Here is an 18,923-nt window from a genome sequence, read left to right as displayed (position 1 = left end):
ACATGTGTCTTCTCTATGTTCCTTGAACCTATCAGCATTATTCCTGTTTCATGACCTCCTTCACTTGCTGTTGGTTTTGCCTGGAATGCACTCTCACTGATCTTCATACGGCTGGTTCCTTCACATCATTCAAGTCTCAGCGCAGATGTCACTTTAGGGAGGCCTTCCCCAACCCCCTACCTAGAATAAATCCCTCTTCCGTCATAGGTCACTCTCTAACCCATGACCCCATTTTATTTTCTTCACAGCCCTTACCAATGTCTGAAATGATCTTATATCTTTTTTAAATTTTTACTTATTTATTTATTTATCTATTGGCTGCGTTGGGTCTTTGTTGCTATGCGCGGGCTTTCTCTAGTTGCAGCGAGCAGGGGCTACTCTTCGTTGCAGTGCACTGGCTTCTCATTGCGGTGGCTTCTCTTGTTGCAGAGCATGGGCTCTAGGCCTGCGGGCTTCAGTAGTTGTGACACGTGGGCTTCAGTAGTTGTGGCTCGTGGGCTTCAGTAGTTGTGGCTCGTGGGCTCTAGAGTGCAGGCTCAGTAGCTGTGGTGCACGGGCTTAGTTGCTCCGTGGCATGTGGGATCTTCCCGGACCAGGGATCAAAACCGTGTCCCCTGCATTGGCAGGCAGATTCCTAACCACTGCACCACGAGGAAGTCCTTGAAATGATCTTATTTCTTTATTGACCCTTTTATCATCTGTCCTCTTTCACATGAAACATTAAGGCATATGAGGCCAGAGGCTTTGTCTGTCTTATTCCCCATGGTCTCTCCCAATGCCTTAAGCAGTACCTAGCACATAGTAGATACTCAAATATTGGACTTTATTTCAGAAATCCTCTTAAACATGGCTAGTAGTGTAGACTTAAAATCTATTTTAAATTTCTATAAGATGAATGAGTATTTATATTGGAAATTTAGAAATAATTTGAAGAAAAAAGATGAAAATAAAAATCATGCAATATTCCACTGCCGAAGGATAACCAGTGTTGATTGTTTTTTCTTTATAAATTTATTTTATTTATTTATTTTTGGCTGCATTGGGTCTTCGTTGCTGCGTGCAGGTTTTCTCTAGTTGCAGCAAGTGGGGGCAACTCTTTGTTGCAGTGCAAACCTGCTCTGCAAGTTTCTTAACCTTGTGACCTCTCTTGCCTCCGTTTCTTTAACAATAAAATGGAAATAATGATAATACCTCTTTCATAGGGAGGTTGTGAGGATCAAAGAGAAATACATGAAAAGTTCTTAGAACAGTTGACATATAGAAAACAATATAACAAACACCTGTGTACCTACTATCTTCACAACAGACCTTAACCTTTTGTCATATTTGCTTCATTTTTTAAAAAAAATTTATTTATTTATTTTTGGCTGTGCTGGGTCTTCATTGCTGCACGCGGGCTTTCTCTAGTTGCAGCGAGCAGGGGCTACTCTTCATTGTGGTGCGTGGGCTTCTTATTGCGGTGGCTTCTCTTGTTGCAGAGCATGGGCTCTAGGCATGCAGGCTTCAGTAATTGTGGCATGTAGGCTCAATAGTTGTGGCTCGCGGGCTCTAGAGTACAGGCTCGGTAGTTGTGGCACATAGGCTTAGCTGCTCCGCGGCATGTGGGATCTTCCCAGACCAGGGCTCGAACCCATGTCCCCTGCATTGGCAGGCAGATTTTTAACCACTGTGCCACTAGGGAAGTCCCTAGGAAGTGTTTTTAAAAAGATTTAAAAAGGAAGTGTTAGAAGGTTGATTGCACTTGCTTTTACCTTAGGATATCGTGCTACTTAAGGAATTGCTTAGAGATCTGTTCTAGAATCTATTAATAACTAGTGATGGAAGCTATCAAGTTATATCTTTCCAATGGATTTTAACTTTTTTAAAAAATAAATTTTATTTATTTATTTATTTAGGCTGCATTGGGTCTTCTTTGCTGCGCACGGGCTTTCTTTAGTTACAGCAAGCGGGGGCTACCCTTCGTTGTGGTGCACGGGCTTCGCATTGTGGTGGCTTCTCTTGTTGCGGAGCACAGGCTCTAGGCGCGTGGGCTTCAGTAGTTGCGGCATGCGGGCTCAGTAGTTGTGGCTCATGGGCTCTAGAGCGCAGGCTCAGTAGTTGTAGCGCACAGGCTTAGTTGCTCCACGGCATGTGGGATCTTCTTGGACCAGGGACCGAACCTGTGTCCCCTGCATTGACAGGCGGATTCTTAACCACTGCGCCACCAGAGAAGTCCCGGTTTTGATGTTTTGTTGTATTTTCTTCTAGCACAATGGTGTCCTATTGTTTTAATTTATATTTCTTTGATGATAGGTGAGGTAGAACTTTTTTTTCATTATGCTTATCAGCTATTTATAGTTCTTCTTTTGTGATTTAGCTCATCCTGTCCTCTGCCCATGCCTCTAGTTTAATTCTTCACTCAGGTATGAGCTCAAATTTTATCTTAGAAAGGTCCTCCCTGTTCACCTCTTCTAAAACATATTTCTACCCTCACCATCCCCTACATTTTTCAACAACCCACCCTGTGTACAACCTATATAAAACACACTACGTTCTGTAATTTCCTTGCTTATTTATTTATCTATCAACTGTTTATGTTCCCCATCCCTCTGGAATAATGTGACTCACAGGGAAGTTATCTTATCTATCTTAATCACCACTATTTTCCTAATAACTAAAACAGTGTCTGGAACATGCTGGGAATAGGGGATTTATAAACATCTGTTGGATGAGTGAATCAACGCATGCACAATTGAAGTATTTAAAATGTCCTAAAGTTCTAGTTCAAGAATGCTCTTAACAATGCTTTAATTTAGTTTAAGGTAAAATCAGAGAGCACCATAAATCTGGACTGTTTATTCATAATGTCCATACCTGATTGTTGGGCTTGGTCGATAAGCATTTTCCAAAGTAAAGAGTTTCTGTGACACAAAGGCTATTACATGCGGGCCCATCAATAACTCCAGTCTTGTACTTGTCACACTAAAAACCAGGAAATAGAAAAGTAGTTAATAGAAAAATGTTCTTAAGAAGAAACATATTAAAATATTTGCAAATTAAGCAATTGACAAAGGATTAATCTCCAAAATATACAAACAGCTCATGCAGCTCTATGTCAAAAAAAACAACAACCCAATCAAAAAATGGGCAGAAGGTCTAAATAGACATTTCTCCAAAGAAGATATACAGACTGCCAACAAACACATGAAAGAATGCTCAACATCACTAATTATCAGAGACCTGCAAATCAAAACTACAATGAGATATCACCTCACACCAGTCAGAATGGCCAACATCAAAAAATCTACAAACAATAACTGCTGGAGAGGGTGTGGAGAAAAGGGAACCCTCCGGCACTGTTGGTGGGAATGTAAATTGATACAGCCACTATGGAGAACAGTATGGAGGTTCCTTAAAAAACTAAAAATAGAATTATCATACGATCCAGCAATCCCACTCCTGGGCACATATCCGGAGAAAACCATAATCTGAAAAGATACATGCATCCAGTGTTCACTGCAGCACTATTTACAATATCCAAGACATGGAAGCAACCTAAATGTCCATCGACAGAGGAATGAATAAAGAAGATGTGGCATATATATAATGGAATATTACTCAGCCATAAAAAATAATGAAATAATGCCATTTGCAGCAACATGGATGGACCTAGAGATTATCATACTAAGTGAAGTAAGTCAGAAAGAGAAAGACAAATGTCATATGATATCACTTACATGTGGAATCCAAAAAAAAGATACAAATGAACTTATTTATAAAACAGAAACAGTCTTACAGATATCAAAAACAAACTTATGGTTACCAAAGGGGACAGAGGGGGGAGGGATAAATCAGGAGTTTGGGATGAACACACACACACTACTATATATAAGATAGATAACCAACAAGGACATACTGTATATAGCACAGGGAACTCTACTCAATATTCTATGATAACCTTTAAGAGCAAACAATCTAAAAAAGAATATATGTATATGTATAACTGAATCACTTTGCTGTACACCTGAAACTAACACATTGTAAATCAACTATACACCAAGAAAATTAAAATTAAAAAAGAAAAAACATATTAAAGACACCATAAAGAGATATCTATATTCTTTAAGAGAAAGTCCTATGATGAAAAGAATTCGGGCTTTGGATCGGGACAGACTTGGATTTGAATACAAGCTCTGCTCCTTACTAGCTATATAATGATGAGAGATCTTGTTGTGACTAGAGTGTGCATAGAATTTTGAAACTGTTTTTCCCACTTAGCGTGGCCTGAGGTGGTATGGTACCTACTCTCTGTGAGAAGGTAGGCATTCAATTTTTAAAAACGGCTCAATTTTAAAATAAAGTTTTAAATACCAAAATATTTTAAAATAACAAAATTAAGTCATGTCTGTCATCTTGTCATCTTTGACATTGCCCCCAAAAAAGAAAAAGATGGGAATTCCCTGGCAGTGCAGCAGTTAGGACTCTTAGCTCTCACTGCCAAGGGCCTGGGTTCAATCCCTGGTCAAGGAACTACGATCCTACAAGCCATGTGGCACAGCCGAAAACAAAAAAGGAAACCAAACGCTTTGACAAAATAAGGTACCAGTGTAACCCTAAGGCACAATAAATGAGGATGGCCTGCAAAATACAGTGAAAATTACAGCAGAGTACAGAAGGATGCTGAGAGTAAATACCTGCTGTGACCTCACTTCTCAGACAAAGTTGGCGGAGCACTAAATAGGTGGTATACCAGAGGAACAGAACCATCACTCTGGTTTGCAATGAAAGTTTAAGGGGCGCAAGCTGTGGGAACTTCCAAGGACTCTATCTGGCATTGTAAAGTAGCGGGGCAAGGCAGTGCTGATTGATAAAATCCTTAAAAATGTTATCTATGTTGGAGGCAGTCTGTAAATAAACTAAGCATTGGGAGAGACTATAGTATGAGCATCTCTGTAGTTGCTGGGGAGATAGCCTAAACCAATCTGTGTGAGTGTCTCCATCTCATCTTTTCTTCTCTTTTACCCCCCCCCCCACACACACAAACTCTGGGCCACAGAAGTTTCACCACTTGCTCATTTCACTGTCCCAGTTGATTCTTGCAAATAGTGGTTGAAGAACTCCTTTCATTCAGTAATGAGTAATACTCAAAAGAAAACAAGCAGGAGATCTATACAGCAAATGTACAAGGAAAAGGAGGAAAGGAATAGGAAAAGGACATGTCAAATAAAGAAATTTTCCAGAAAAATACTGCCATGAAGCACACCAAACATACTGTTATGAATTCAAAGGACTTAATGAAACAGTTTAAAATAATGTCTCAAAGCAGAAGACATAATGAGAGACAAAAGAAGTAAATGTAAAATAAGCAAGCAGAACTCAAAAATTAAGAAAAAGAAAAAAATCAAAGAAATTAAAGTCACATTATGAATGGGGAAAAAAGGGGGGGCAGACAAAAATAACAACATAGTAAGACTAGGTTGAAAAAGTGAGCAAAATGAAATGGAAATTTAAAAAGAACTAAAAAGAATTTGAGATAAAATTATAGATATAGAAGACAAAGGATATCCAGCATGTCCACGGGAGGGAGAATAGAACACGTAGAAAAGAAAAAATAATCAAAGTAGAATTCAAGAGAACTTCATGTAAGTGAGAGAAGTCTTTAATCTACAGATTGAAAGGATACACACTGTCCCAAGGAAACTGACACAGAATGACCCCTGTGACATATCCCATTGAATTTTACTGGACTTCAAAAATAAATAATTCTTTGAACATCCAGGCAAAAAGATCAAGACACTTTTAAGGGGAAATAAATCAGATTGGCCTCAGATTTCTCCATAGTCACATTCAAAGGTAGATAACAGTGGTGCAATGCCAGCAAAGTCTGAGAAAGGAAGTGTGACCTGCCTGTGTCCTAATTTTCTCATTTGTAAAAGGGGATGTACCTACTAGTTGATTTATAGCATTATTATGAGCTATAATGGTTTAATGAGGATAGATCACCTGTGATTTCAATAAATGCTCAAAATAGCTCTTTTTATTCTCCATAGCCAAACTTTCTTACAGGTAAAAGGTGTTAAATGTTTTTGAACATGTAAGGATCAGAAGATAGAATTCCCATTAGCAACTCTTGAAGAACTATTAGAGAATGAATTTTAGGCAACCAAGAGATGAACAGAGAAACTGAACATGTAAGCCAGTTGAAATGTAGGACTGGGATGAAAACAACTGTGGAAATCTATTTCATAATAATTGTTAATATAGTATATGGTAGTTACTAGATACTTACCATGTGTCAGGCACTGTTCCAGTGCTGTACTTTTATTATGACAATAGCCCTGTGAGGTAGAACCTATTGTTATAGCCATTGTAAAAATAAGGAAACAGAAATAGCTATTAAGTAACTTGCTCAAGCTACAAAATGATAAAGCCAAGATTCCAACCTAGGCAGTCTGGTTCCAGAGCTCCTTCTCTTAATCACTACTATATATTGTTCAGAATGTTAATATTATAAATTATACCAGTAAAAGTAATAAAATTAACAAGAACCAAGAAGGAGAGATGGAAGATGAGAGATGGCAAAAGGATGTTGATTTCCTTACCTTTATTATTTTTTAAATGTTTATTTTATTTATTTATCCCCCCGCCCCCTTTTTTTTGGTTGAGTTGGGTCTTAGTTGAGGCACATGGAATCTTTGTTGAGGCATGCAGGATCTTTTTGTCACGGCACGTGGTCTGCTCGGGTTTCTCTCTAGTTGCAATGTCCGGCTTCTCTCTAGTTGTGGCACGCGGGTTCCAGAGCACATGGGCTCGGTAGTCTGTGGCACGGGGTCTCTCTCGTTGAGGCACACGAGCTCAGTAGTTGTGGCATGCGGGCTTAGTTGCCTGTGGCATGTGGGATCTTAGTTCCTCGACCAGGGATCGAACCTGCGTCCACTGCACTGGAAGGTGGATTATTTACCACTGGACCACCAGGGAAGTCCCTGATTTCCTTATCTTTAATATCCAAGGTGAAAAGATAATATTGGGCTTCCCTGGTGGCAGAGTGGTTAAGAATCTGCCTGCCAATTCACGGGACACGGGTTTGAACCCTGGTCTGGGAAGATCCCACATGCTGCGGAGCAACTAAGCTCGTGCACCACAACTACTGAGCCTGTGCTCTAGAGCCCACGAGCCACAGCTACTGAAGCCCAGGAGCCAAAACTAGTGAAGCCTGCGCAACTAGAGCCCATGCTCCGCAACAAGAGAAGCCACCGCAATGAGAAGCCCGCGCACCACAACGAAGAGTAGCCCCCACTCGCCGCAACTAGAGAAAGCCCGCGCGCAGCAACGAAGACCCAACACAGCCAAAAATAAATAAATAAATTTATAAAAAAGATAATATTTATATCTTATAAATCAAATAACAGAGACAGAAGTATATTCAAAAGTATAGAGATGACTAGTTGAAGAACTAATAATAATAATAATTAAAATTAGATGGAGTAAAGGAGATGGGATGGATGGAAGTATAATAATTTTGTCATTGCTTGTAGTGGGGAATAAATAGATATGGTCTAAAGCAATAAAGGATAAAGTATACTTTTAAAAGTTATAGTATAAGGCTAACCACTAGAAGAGCTAAAATCTGAACACAAACCTTCCTAAATTATCAAAAGGAACACGTGTAAAACACAGAAATATACACCCTCTAGAGAAAGATACAAACCAAATGAATCCTTAAAAACAAAGTAGGTTATAAAATGTGATACAGAACTAAGACATATCTATAAATGTCAATGGGATAAGCTTACCTATTATAAGAAAAATATCTTTAGAAAACAATGTCAAAAAAGTTGAAAATAAAAGATGGTACAGGTATACCAGCCAAATGAAAAGAGAAAAGTTAAGCCACAATGTTATACCAGATGAGGTTGAATTTTGGGAGGTGTGGGGGGGAGCATTAAAAAGGCAAAAAAGAAAAGCTCTTTATAATGCTAAAACATATAATCCACAATGAAGATATTACAATACTACAGTCATGAATTTCTATTAAGAATAAAGTAACATCAAAATTGATTCAGTGAAATCTATAAGAAATAGAAAAAGAAATAAACAGAAAGGCATTAGAAGTAGGAGACCCTAAATCGCTTTTCTTAGTCTATGACAGATAAAAAAGTTTACAAAAAAAGATACAGAAGAACTCAATAATCTAATAAGGTAGATCTAATTGCCCTGAGAACAAACAGACCTTTTCAAAAGCCCGTGGAACATTTACAAAATTACACCAAAACCTCCATACATTCCACTAAGTAGACATGGCAGAAGCAGTATGCTCCAATCACAATATGATAAAATTTGAAATTAACAAAAAATCTATCTGGAAAATTTTAAATATTCTTTTAATTCTTGAGTCAAAGAGAGAGCCTAAAATGAAATGTTAAGCAACTAGGAAATAAAAAATAATAATAAAAACAATTTAGGGACTTGCCTGGTGGCGAAGAGGTTAAGAATCCGCCTGCCAAAGCAGGGGACACGGGTTCGATCCCTGGTCCGGGAAGATCCCACATGCTGTGGCGCGACTAAGCCCGTGCGCCACAACTACTGAGCCCACGTGCCACAACTAGTGAAGCCCATGCACCTAGAGCCCGTACTCTGCAACAAGAGAAGCCACTGCAATAAGAAGCCCGCACACTGCAACAAAGAGTAGGTCCCACTCGCCGCAAGTAGAGAAAGCCCACTCTTAGCAACAAAGACACAATGCAGCCAAAAATAAATAAATACATTTATTTAAAAAAATTTTTTTTAAATATCAGAAACTAAAGCTAAAACTAATGATAAAATTAAAAAACTAGAGAAGAATGCAAAGTCTTAATTACATTGGCTGTGTTTCTGTAACTGAGAGAATTCCTCTAATCTTCATCTCCTATTCTCTGCTTTAGATCTTCTTGTTCTTTTCTGGTTTCTGCAATTACCTTTTGTTTGCTCTTTCTCAGAATTTTCCCTGTCTGTCTGGTTCTCTTAGTCTGATGACATTATGCTGCTCATAGATCAATCTTGCCCACTTCTGGCTCTTGGGACAATGCAACCTATTAGAGGGTTGCAATGACTGGGCTTCCAATGATTGGGCTTCCTCTTGTGTGGGATAGGGGCTGAGGATAATTTCTTGAGCCCTTCACTTTGGGGGCATAAATTTTTCATGATCCCAAGCAAATAACCAAAGCACAGTGGGCTCTGGTAATTATTCAATACTTGGAAAGGCCAGCACAGGCTCCTCAGACCTGCCCACCGGGTCCCCCTTCCAACACTTGCCACAGTTTGCTCTGAGGATAAGAATAGCCCAGATAAGATCGAGAGTCCTGCCCACGTGTAGAGTTAAATACCAATACCTATGTTGCCCTTCAGCTATCACTAGCAGAAGCTCCTGGGTGAGCCCTTGACCATGTCACCTTTCTCCTTTAGACTGGGTTGTAACCAAGAATATTAGGTTTCATCTTCATAGGAGGAGCAGAGCAATCTAGTTCCTGGACTCAAGTTTGTGAGGGCCTACACGGGGAGATGCTCAATACTTTCTTGCCCAGGTCAACCTCTGGGGATTTTTAGGAAATGCAGAACCATCTGTTTCGTATCAGGTGGTCAGCGATTTCATTGGCATGTTTCTTCACTGAGGCAAAGGTGGTGGGACTTCTTGGGCCTCACTCAGAAGTGAAACCTCCTGTAGGTATAGTTTAGGGTTTCTAAGGATTTTAGATAATATAGACCAATTTGCTGACAACAAATAAATAAGAAATCAACAAAAAAAATAATGTAAAAATAGACACAGACATGTTTGGAAACAAAACAGCACATCTCTAAATAACTTCTGGGTTAAAGGAGAAGTCACAAGGGATATGCAGAATATTTAGAACTGAACAACAACAAAGGTATACATATGAAAACTTGTGGGATACGGCTAAAGCAGTTCTTAGAGGAAAATTTACAGCTTTAAATTCAATGATGAAAAAATAAAAGACTGAAATAAATAGTAAACATTCAACAAAAGATGTTTTAAAAAATCACAATAATAACAATAAGAGAATAAACCAACCTCCAGAAGAAGAAGGAGGAGGAGGGGGAGAGTGAGGGGGAGGGGGAGGAGTAGGAAGAGATGAAACAGCAGAAATTAATGGGAGGGACTTCCCTGGTGGCACAGTGGTTAAGAATCCGCCTGCCAATGCAGGGGACACGGGTTCAATCCCTGGTTCGGGAAGACCCCACATGCCACAGCTAAGCCCGTGCACCACAACTACTGAAGCCTGCATGCCTAGAGCCCATGCTTTGCAACAAGAGAAGCCACCACAATGAGAAGCCACCACAATGAGAAGCCCGTGCACCGCAATGAAGAGTAGCCACCGCTCACCGCAACTAGAGAAAGCCCACAGGCAGCAACAAAAACCAACGCAGCCAAAAATAATTAAATAAATTAATTAATTTTTTTTAAAAAAAATTAATGGGAAAAAAAAAGATCAGCAATGCCAAAAGCTAGTTCTTTGAAAACTTTAACAAAAGAGATAAACCTTTAGCAAGACTGATCACTGAGAAACTGAGGATGCACAAATAAAGATTATCAGGATAGAAAGGGTAGTGCTAGTGAATAATGTAAACAACTCTGGCAATGCATTTAAAATGAGCAATACGTCTAAAACAATAATAAAAAGTGATACCAGAATAGAAAATCTAAGACTAATAAACATTAAAAAAAATTAATCAGTAACAAAAAATCTTTCCCTCTAAAAATATCAGGCCAAGGTATAGTCTAGGAGGACTTCAAGGTGCCATCCAGGATGCAGTGCTGTTTGTAAGGGTGGAAAATGATTAATAACATAAATGTCCATCACCAGGAGAATGGCTGAGTAAATTGTGGTATCTTCATACAATGCAATACTATACAGTAATTAAAATGAAAGAACTCAGCCTATGCATACCAACACAGAAAAATGCTGAAAACATAATATCAAGTGGAAAATGTTGCAGATTGGTATGTGCAGTTTAGTGTCATTTATTAAAGTTTAGAAACATGCAAAGCAATACTATATATTGTTTATGTACCCATAAACAATTAGTGAAAGTATGAAAACATGATGGTAAGAACTCACACCAAATTCAAGACGGTGTTTATCACTGAGGAGGAGGAAGGAGAATACCAGGGAGGGTAAAGAGAGCTTAACTGCACTGCCGTGTTTTTTCTTTTTAAAAATGAAGTAGGGGCTTCCCTGGTGGCACACTGGTTAAGAATCCGCCTGCCAATGCAGGGGACACGGGTTCGAGCCTTGGTCGGGGAAGATCCCACATGCCGCAGAGCAACTAAGCCCGTGTGCCACAACTACTGAGCCTGCGCTCTGCCACAAGAGAAGCCACCGCAATGATAAGCCCGCGCACCGCAATGAAGAGTAGCCCCTGCTCGCGGCAACTAGAGAAAGCCCGCGCGCAGCAACGAAGACCCAGCTCAGCCAAAAATAAATAAATAAAATAAATTTTTTAAAAAAATGAAGCAAATATGGCAAAAGGTTAAGGTCTGTTATGAAGATAGTAGGCACACAGGTGTTTGTTATATTGTTTTCTATATGTCAACATTGTTCTAAGAACTTTTTATGTATTTCTCTTTGATCCTCACAACCTCCCTATGAATGAGGTATTATCATTACTTCCATTTTATTGTTAAAGAAACTGAGGCAAGAGAAGTCATGAGGTTAAGAAACTTGCAGAGCAGGTTAGTGGTGGTGCTGGCTGAACCCAGATAGTCTGCCTCCAGAGCCTGTGCTTTTAACCACTGAAGTAAAAGAACCAGGATTACTCATCTTGGAGAGCAACATGCAGAGCAGGTTTAATAGTGGTGGGGTGAGATGCCTGTCCCCAGTGCTCCTGCTTAGGGGCCCTGATCACACTCATTCCCTTTGTACAAGCAACTCAAAGTGGGGTCAGGACTTTCACATTTGTTTCCTTGGGATTTTGCATATACTCAAATCGTATAAAAAGCACTTGCTGGATGGATGAATAAATGAAGTGAAGTCTGGGTTTTTATCCAGAAACAGGGCATGCTATTATGAACAACTCCTGGAATAGGACTAATAGAGCTATCCACTTTAACTGTCCTGATCTTTGGCTCCTGCATCCTAAAGCACATTCTGTCTGCAACTCTGCCCAAGGTCAAGATTTAAACATGGCCCTTTCTACCACACCTGTCTTCCAGTGAATAATCCTGAGGCTGTATTATTTCCTTCCTGAGCCAATATTCTCCTCCCTTCTTTTCTTGTATTCCCAAATCTAACATCATTTACGTTCACATTATCTTCCCTAATACAAAGTAAGATGATTTGAAGGCACAGACATGGTCTTAGTCATCTCTGAATCTCCGCTTCCCTTTAGCACATAGCACAGAGGTTGATATTTAAGCGTCTAATAAATGTTTATTAAATAACCACCATAAAGAACATAGACGTTTTGATTTTAAAACCTCATTGAGGATAAAATGAATGCTTTTCCATAATATTTAAAACATTTTTTAAAAAAAGGGACAAACCAGTATCTTATTAGCAAGCTGTGAAACAGTGAAGACAAGTCTGGTATTCAGCTACAAGAATCAGATTCCTGTTTTGAGCAAAGGCGCCAAGCCAAGCCTGCATCAAAGAGGTAGTCACAAAGAACAGGCTCTTCAACTTGCGGCTTCTATCACAAACCAAAAGCAAATTTCCCACACGCTTTTATGAAAAGGATTGCCGGCCACATACTGTTTTGTTTTTGTTTTGTCTTGTTTTTAGGCTCGGCCATACACACAAACTATAATCACTGTCAGTAATCTGATATTCTAACTAAAAAGACACAGAAACTATAAAGAATGTTCAACTTTACAATACTCAGCGCAAAACATCAAAGGCTTTATTTCACTATGATTCTACCACACAACCCCCTTTGCTTGTACATACCTCATAGTACCAGAAGATGGCACTCTTCAGCTACATTTTACAAAACCCATTTACGCTGAAGGAATAATTTCATCAACTATGGCAACTGTACCACAAGGGGCGATAACAATGAACAGATGTAGTAGCAGGTTTTAAATAATTTTCTAAGATCCACGTTCTAAAAATGTATTTCAGACAATCTTATCAATTTCTCCTTATTTAGGAGGAAACACAATAGTTGGGTTCTTTTTTTTTTTTTTTTTTTTTGCGGTACGCGGGCCTCTCACTGTTGTGGCTTCTCCTGTTGCGGAGCACAGGCTCCGGACGCGCAGGCTCAGCGGCCATGGCTCACGGGCCCAGCCGCTCCGCGGCATGTGGGATCCTCCCGGACCGGGGCACGAACCCGTGTCCCCTGCATCGGCAGGCGGACTCTCAACCACTGCGCCACAAGGGAAGTCCCATAGTTGGGTTCTTAATTCCTGAAAATTCTCCAAGTCTCTAGTCAGCACCCTCACCCATTCCCTACATCATCTATTTTAAATCAACTTCACCATTCTCTGCACTCTCACTGTATCTTCAACCTCTCATTCTTCCCTTCTCTCCTAACTTCTTTCTCTCGGCCATTAACGGTGCTCATCACACTCGGTCTCTTTTCCTCTCTCTCTTCACACATACACACACGCACACACGAACCCTCTCTCTTTTGTTCCCTTCTGTTATAATGTCTGTATTTTATTTTCAGCATATACAGTGTGCTACTTGTGTGTTTGTTTATAGTCCAGGTGCCTCTAATGTCCCAATCAGGAATGCACAGGTGCTTGGCTAGCATTCTAATAAGGTAGTCAGGAAGCCCATGCTCCAGAGGTAGCTGCTGTAAGGGCTTCTACAATATTATCCATACCTTGATAAGGACTGATCCATCTCTGAGATTTTGTTAACTAGCAAATTAGAATTTTAACTGGTGAAATTTGTGGCTAGTTAAATAGCATGGTTAAGTTAGAAATGAACTATCATTGGTGAAATTAAGAGATATGAATTGGCTAAAATAAGAGACATTCCTACTCTTTCACAAAGAGGGTATAAGAACCAGTTGAAGCCATACCTTTATCTTTAGGGAGGTACCCAGAGCTAATCGTTTTACAGCAGAGGTTCTCAACTTCAGGGAGTTTCAGCACAGATCCATGAACAGTACTGTGCTGCTGGTCCAAGAGACCACATTTTGAGAATCACTGGTTCAGAATTTCTAGTTGCCTGATGCTAATTGTAAGGGTAACAGGAGCTGCCTCTGAAATCTTTCATGAAAGTTGATGGAACACCTAAAAGGCCAGAGTTAGAACTTTAATGAGTTTATAGACTGATTATATGAAATGTTTTGTGACTGCTTATAAATATGTGCTGAATAAATGCCTGTGTGTATAGTAGAAATCATTTTCATTATAACCTAGTAAAAAGGTTGTGAGGGAGTAGTTAATGCACCTATATCAAACATTTTCTGTGGCTACCATTATCTTTCAAAACAGAATCTATGGAAGTGTGCATGACCAAACTGGATTAGGTCAGTTTAAAACAATTTCCCAGCCAAAAGGTGGAGGCAGCCCAAGAATCCGTGGATGGATGGATGGATAAACAAAATGTGGTTATATACATACAATGGAATATTATTCAGCCTTAAAAAGGAAGAAAATTCTGACACATGCTACAATATGGATGAACCTTCAGGATATTACGCTAAGTGAAATAAAACTGTCAACAAAAAGACAAACACAGTTGACCCCTGAACAACATGGGGGTTAGGGACACCAATCTCCTCCCCAGCAGAAAATCTGTGTATAACTTTATATTCAGCCCTCTGTATCCATGGTTCTGCATCCGCAGATTCAACCAACTGCGGTACGTATAATACTGTAGTACATATTTAGTGAAAAAAAATCCACCATAAATTGACCCATGCAGTTCAAATCCATGTTGTTCAAGTGTAACTATACTGTGTGATTCCACTTATGTGAGATCTTTAAGTAGTCAGACTCATAGAAATAGAAGGTAGTTGCCAGGGGCTTGGGGGAAGGGAAAATGGGAAGTTGTTTAAGGGGTATAGAGTTTCAGTTTTGCAAGATGAAAAAGTTATGGAGACTGGCTGCAAAGCAATGTGAATATACCTAACACTACTGAACTGTACAATTAAAAATGGTTAAGATGATCTATGGAAAATAGTATTGGTGTTCCTCAAGAAATTAAAAATAGTACTACTGGGACTTCCCTGGTGGCACAGTGGTTAAGAATCCGCCTGCCAATACACGGAACACGGGTTTGATCCCTGGTCTGGGAAGATCCCACATGCCGCAGAGCAGCTAAGCCCGTGTGCCACGACTACTGAGCCTGCGCTCTAGAGTCCACAAGCCCCAACTACTGAAGCTCGCATGCCTAGAGGCCATGCTCTGCAACGAGATAAGCCACCACAATGAGAAGCCCCGGGCGCACCACGATAAAGAGTAGCCCCTGCTTGCGGCAACTAGAGAACGCCCATGTGCAGCAACGAAGACCCAATGCAGTCTCTAATAAGTAAATTTATATATTAAAAAAAATAGTACTATTATGCGATCCAGCAACCTCACGTCTGGGTATATATCCAAAGGAAACAAAATAATTATTTCAAAGAGATAGCTGTACTTCCTTGTTCATTGCAGTATTATTCACAATAGCCAAGGTTATAGAAACAACTTAAGTGTTTGTGGACAGATGAATGGATAAAGAAAATGTGGTATATAGACACAATGAAATATTATTCAGCCTGTCATTTGCAATGACATGAATGAACCTGGAGGGTATTATGCTAAGTGAAGTAAGCCAGAGAGAGAAAGACAAATACTGCACGGTATCACTCATAAGTGGCATTTGAAAAAAAAAAAGATCAGAGAAACAGAGAGTAGGAAAATAGTTGCCAGGGGCTGAGAGGGTGGGGGAAATAAGGAGAGGATAGTAAAGGGTACAAACTTTCATTTATAAAATGAATAAGGTCTAAGGCTCTAACGTGTCATAACATGGTGACTATAGCTGATAACACTGTATTGTATAACTGAAATTTGCTAAGAGAGTAGAACTTAATTGTTCCCACACACCAAAAAAGGAAGTATGCTAGGTAATGGACGTGTTAATTAACTCGAGGGAGGGATCCTTTCATAGTGTATATATATATGTATGTCAAATCACCACATACTTTAAATATCTTACAATTTTATTTGTTGATTATATTTCAATAGAGTGGGGACTAAAAGTAATAACAAACTGAGAAACAAACATGGTTAAGAGGGTGTTATGTGGATGTTATCACAATTTTAAAAAATTCAAACCAAACCAAACCAAACCCAAACAACAGATTTCCCAGCACAGTTTCTAGAAACAGTAGTCAAAACTCAATGTCAACACTTATTTCCTGCCATTCAAACTTAATCCAACATATTTTGGCTTTGGACCGTACTATACTTTGAAAATACTTATAACACTTTTTTTTAAACATCTTTATTGGAGTATAATTGCTTTACAATGGTGTGTTAGTTTCTGCTTTATAACAAAGTGAGTCAGCTATACATATACATATATCCCCATATCCCCTCCCTCTTGCGTCTCCCTCCCACCCTCCCTATCCCACCCCTCTAGGCGCTCACAAAGCACCAAGCTGATCTCCCTGTGCTATGTGGCTGCTTCCCACTAGCTGTCTATTTTACATTTGGTAGTGCTTATAACACTTTTGACAATGAACTCTGAATTGCAAATTTCAGTTCTTACATTATTTAACCTCTCTTCAGCATTCGTCCTTGTTGACCACTTTTCTAATGGCTTCTGTCCCCATGTTTTTCTCCTACTTCTCTGGCCACTTGTTCTGAGTCTTTCTGCGGAGTCATTCTCTTCCTTTCTCATAATCATAAATATTGTTTTCCAGGGTTTTGTTCTACTTTCTTTGGGTTTTCTGTATGTCATCATGGGTAACATTTATTTCCATGGCTCTAACAAACCTCTGTCCTTACACAGGCCTTTCTGCTGAGTTAAATATCTAAGTGCTTCCTGGACATCTCCTGTCTCCATCTGGATAACTTACAAGTACTTCACACTCAACCTTCCCCAAACTGAACTCACCATCTCCCGCCTTCCTCTCCCCCAAGGGTTGTTCTCCTTTATTCCCTACCTCATTGAAAGGTGCCATCATCCACTCAGGCATCCAAGGGAGGGAGCAGTGAGTTGTCTTAACCGCCTCCTTCCTCCTCATCCTCCCACATTCAGCTGGTCACCATGTGCTGGCAATCAAATCATTTCCTTAATATCCTTTGAAGCTATTTCTTCCTCTATTCCCTCTGCCAGTGCCGTGGTTTAAGCTCTCACTGCTTTGTGCCTGGATTACAACCACCACCATAAAACTGGTCTCCCTGCGTGTGATAGTCTCCTATCCAATTCACCCTCTACTACAACCGGTGAAATTCGTCTGAAACATAAATCTGATCACTCACTCCCTGTTTAAAAACTTCTATTGATTCTCTACTACCCTTAATACAACATGAATGGTTTTTTGAATTTTTTTTTTTTTTTTTTTTGCGGTACGCGGGCCTCTCACTCTTGTGGCCTCTCCCGTTGCCGAGCACAGGCTCCAGACGCGCAGGCTCAACGGCCATGGCTCACGGGCCTAGCCACTCTGCGGCATGTGGGATCTTCCCGGACCGGAGCACGAACCCATGTCCCCTGCATCAGCAGGTGGACTTTCAACCACTGCGCCACCAGGGAAGCCCCTGCTTTTTGAATTTGACTCTGCTAACTTGACCTCTATAAACTGCCCCTCATGCACTCTGCTCTAGCCACGCTGTTTCTGGAATGTAGCATTCTTTCATATCTTTGTAGCTTTGCACATGCTTCTTTCTGCCTGCACTGCTCAAAATTCAGTCCAGATACAACCTCTTCCAGAAAGTCTTCTGGAACCTTCTCAGGATGGCTCAATAAAAAAATACATTGCATGGGACATATACTAAAAATTATTCATTGTTTATTGGTAATATTTGGGACATATACTAAAAAACACTCATTATTTTAAATTCAAATTTAACTGGGTATCCTGTTTGGTTTTTTTCCCCCTAAATCTAGCAACACTACTCCCAGTCTCAATTATGTACTTCTTGTTTATTTTTTCATGTCCTCTCCTAGTCTTTAAGCGTCTTCAGGGCGGGAACATGCCTTATCTCTGTAACTCCAGGTTCCAGCACAGTGCTAGTAAGCACATAACTAAAATCACATGGTGTTTTACTGCTGGCTTGTTTCTTCTAAGCTGGCTTTAACCCCTAGTCTCTTTAGTGCTTCTCAGGAACGATGTTCATGGTAACAGTGATGCCACCTGCCTCAGCATCATGGTGAACGTGACATGAGACAGTGCAGCCCAGCAAGTGAAGGCCACCAGGAATGCTACTATAATTTAACCAGTAAGATTATCCTTGGAATAGGGCTTATGTCTGTTAAGATTTGAAATAAATTTGTTCAGTAAATATTTTTCTATAAGTTTGCGAAGAAGAAATTGGTAACCTAACTCAAGTTGGCATAAAGGAAGACCATATTTTTAAAAGGAAAACGTTAAGCTTGCACTTTAAAAGCAGTATGTTCCAAGTGAACTGGTTCCGTGCATTTTAAAAATATAGGAAAACAGCACAAAATGAACCTCTAGAGTCAAGTAATAATTGATCCTGAGCAAATAATAGCTAAGTGAAACCATTAGTTATGTACTGCTATCTAATTGGAAACATGGTTCTAAATACCTTAAATTTAGTATATATATTTTTAATAAATTTTATTTTATTTATTTTTATTTTTGGCTGCATTGGGTCTTCGTTGCTGTGTGCAGGCTTTCTCTAGTTGCGGCAAGCAGGGGCTACTATTCGTTGCGGTGCGCGGGCTTCTCATTGCGGTGGCTTCTCTTGCTGCAGAGCATGGGCTCTAGGTGCGCAGGCTTCAGTAGTTGTGGCACCTGGGCCCTGTAGTTGTGGCTTGCAGGCT

At 39.8% G+C, this 18,923-nt stretch overlaps 1 protein-coding gene across 1 annotated transcript in view; it reads right to left on the bottom strand.

Moving 5' to 3' along the window:
- The window catches only part of DIPK1A (divergent protein kinase domain 1A), a 118,475-nt gene that overhangs the window by 7,173 nt on the left and 92,379 nt on the right, over positions 1-18,923 (bottom strand). Inside the window, exon 3 of the mRNA XM_030868676.2 lies at positions 2,854-2,961. Coding sequence (XP_030724536.1) covers positions 2,854-2,961 — 108 coding nt within the window. The remainder of the gene's footprint in view (positions 1-2,853; positions 2,962-18,923) is intronic.

The sequence above is a fragment of the Globicephala melas genome, chromosome 1 (assembly GCF_963455315.2).
Source record: "Globicephala melas chromosome 1, mGloMel1.2, whole genome shotgun sequence".
Lineage (NCBI taxonomy): Eukaryota > Metazoa > Chordata > Mammalia > Artiodactyla > Delphinidae > Globicephala > Globicephala melas.
The sequence above is the reverse complement of the archived record's forward strand: the minus strand, read 5'-3'. Positions and strand labels throughout refer to the sequence as shown.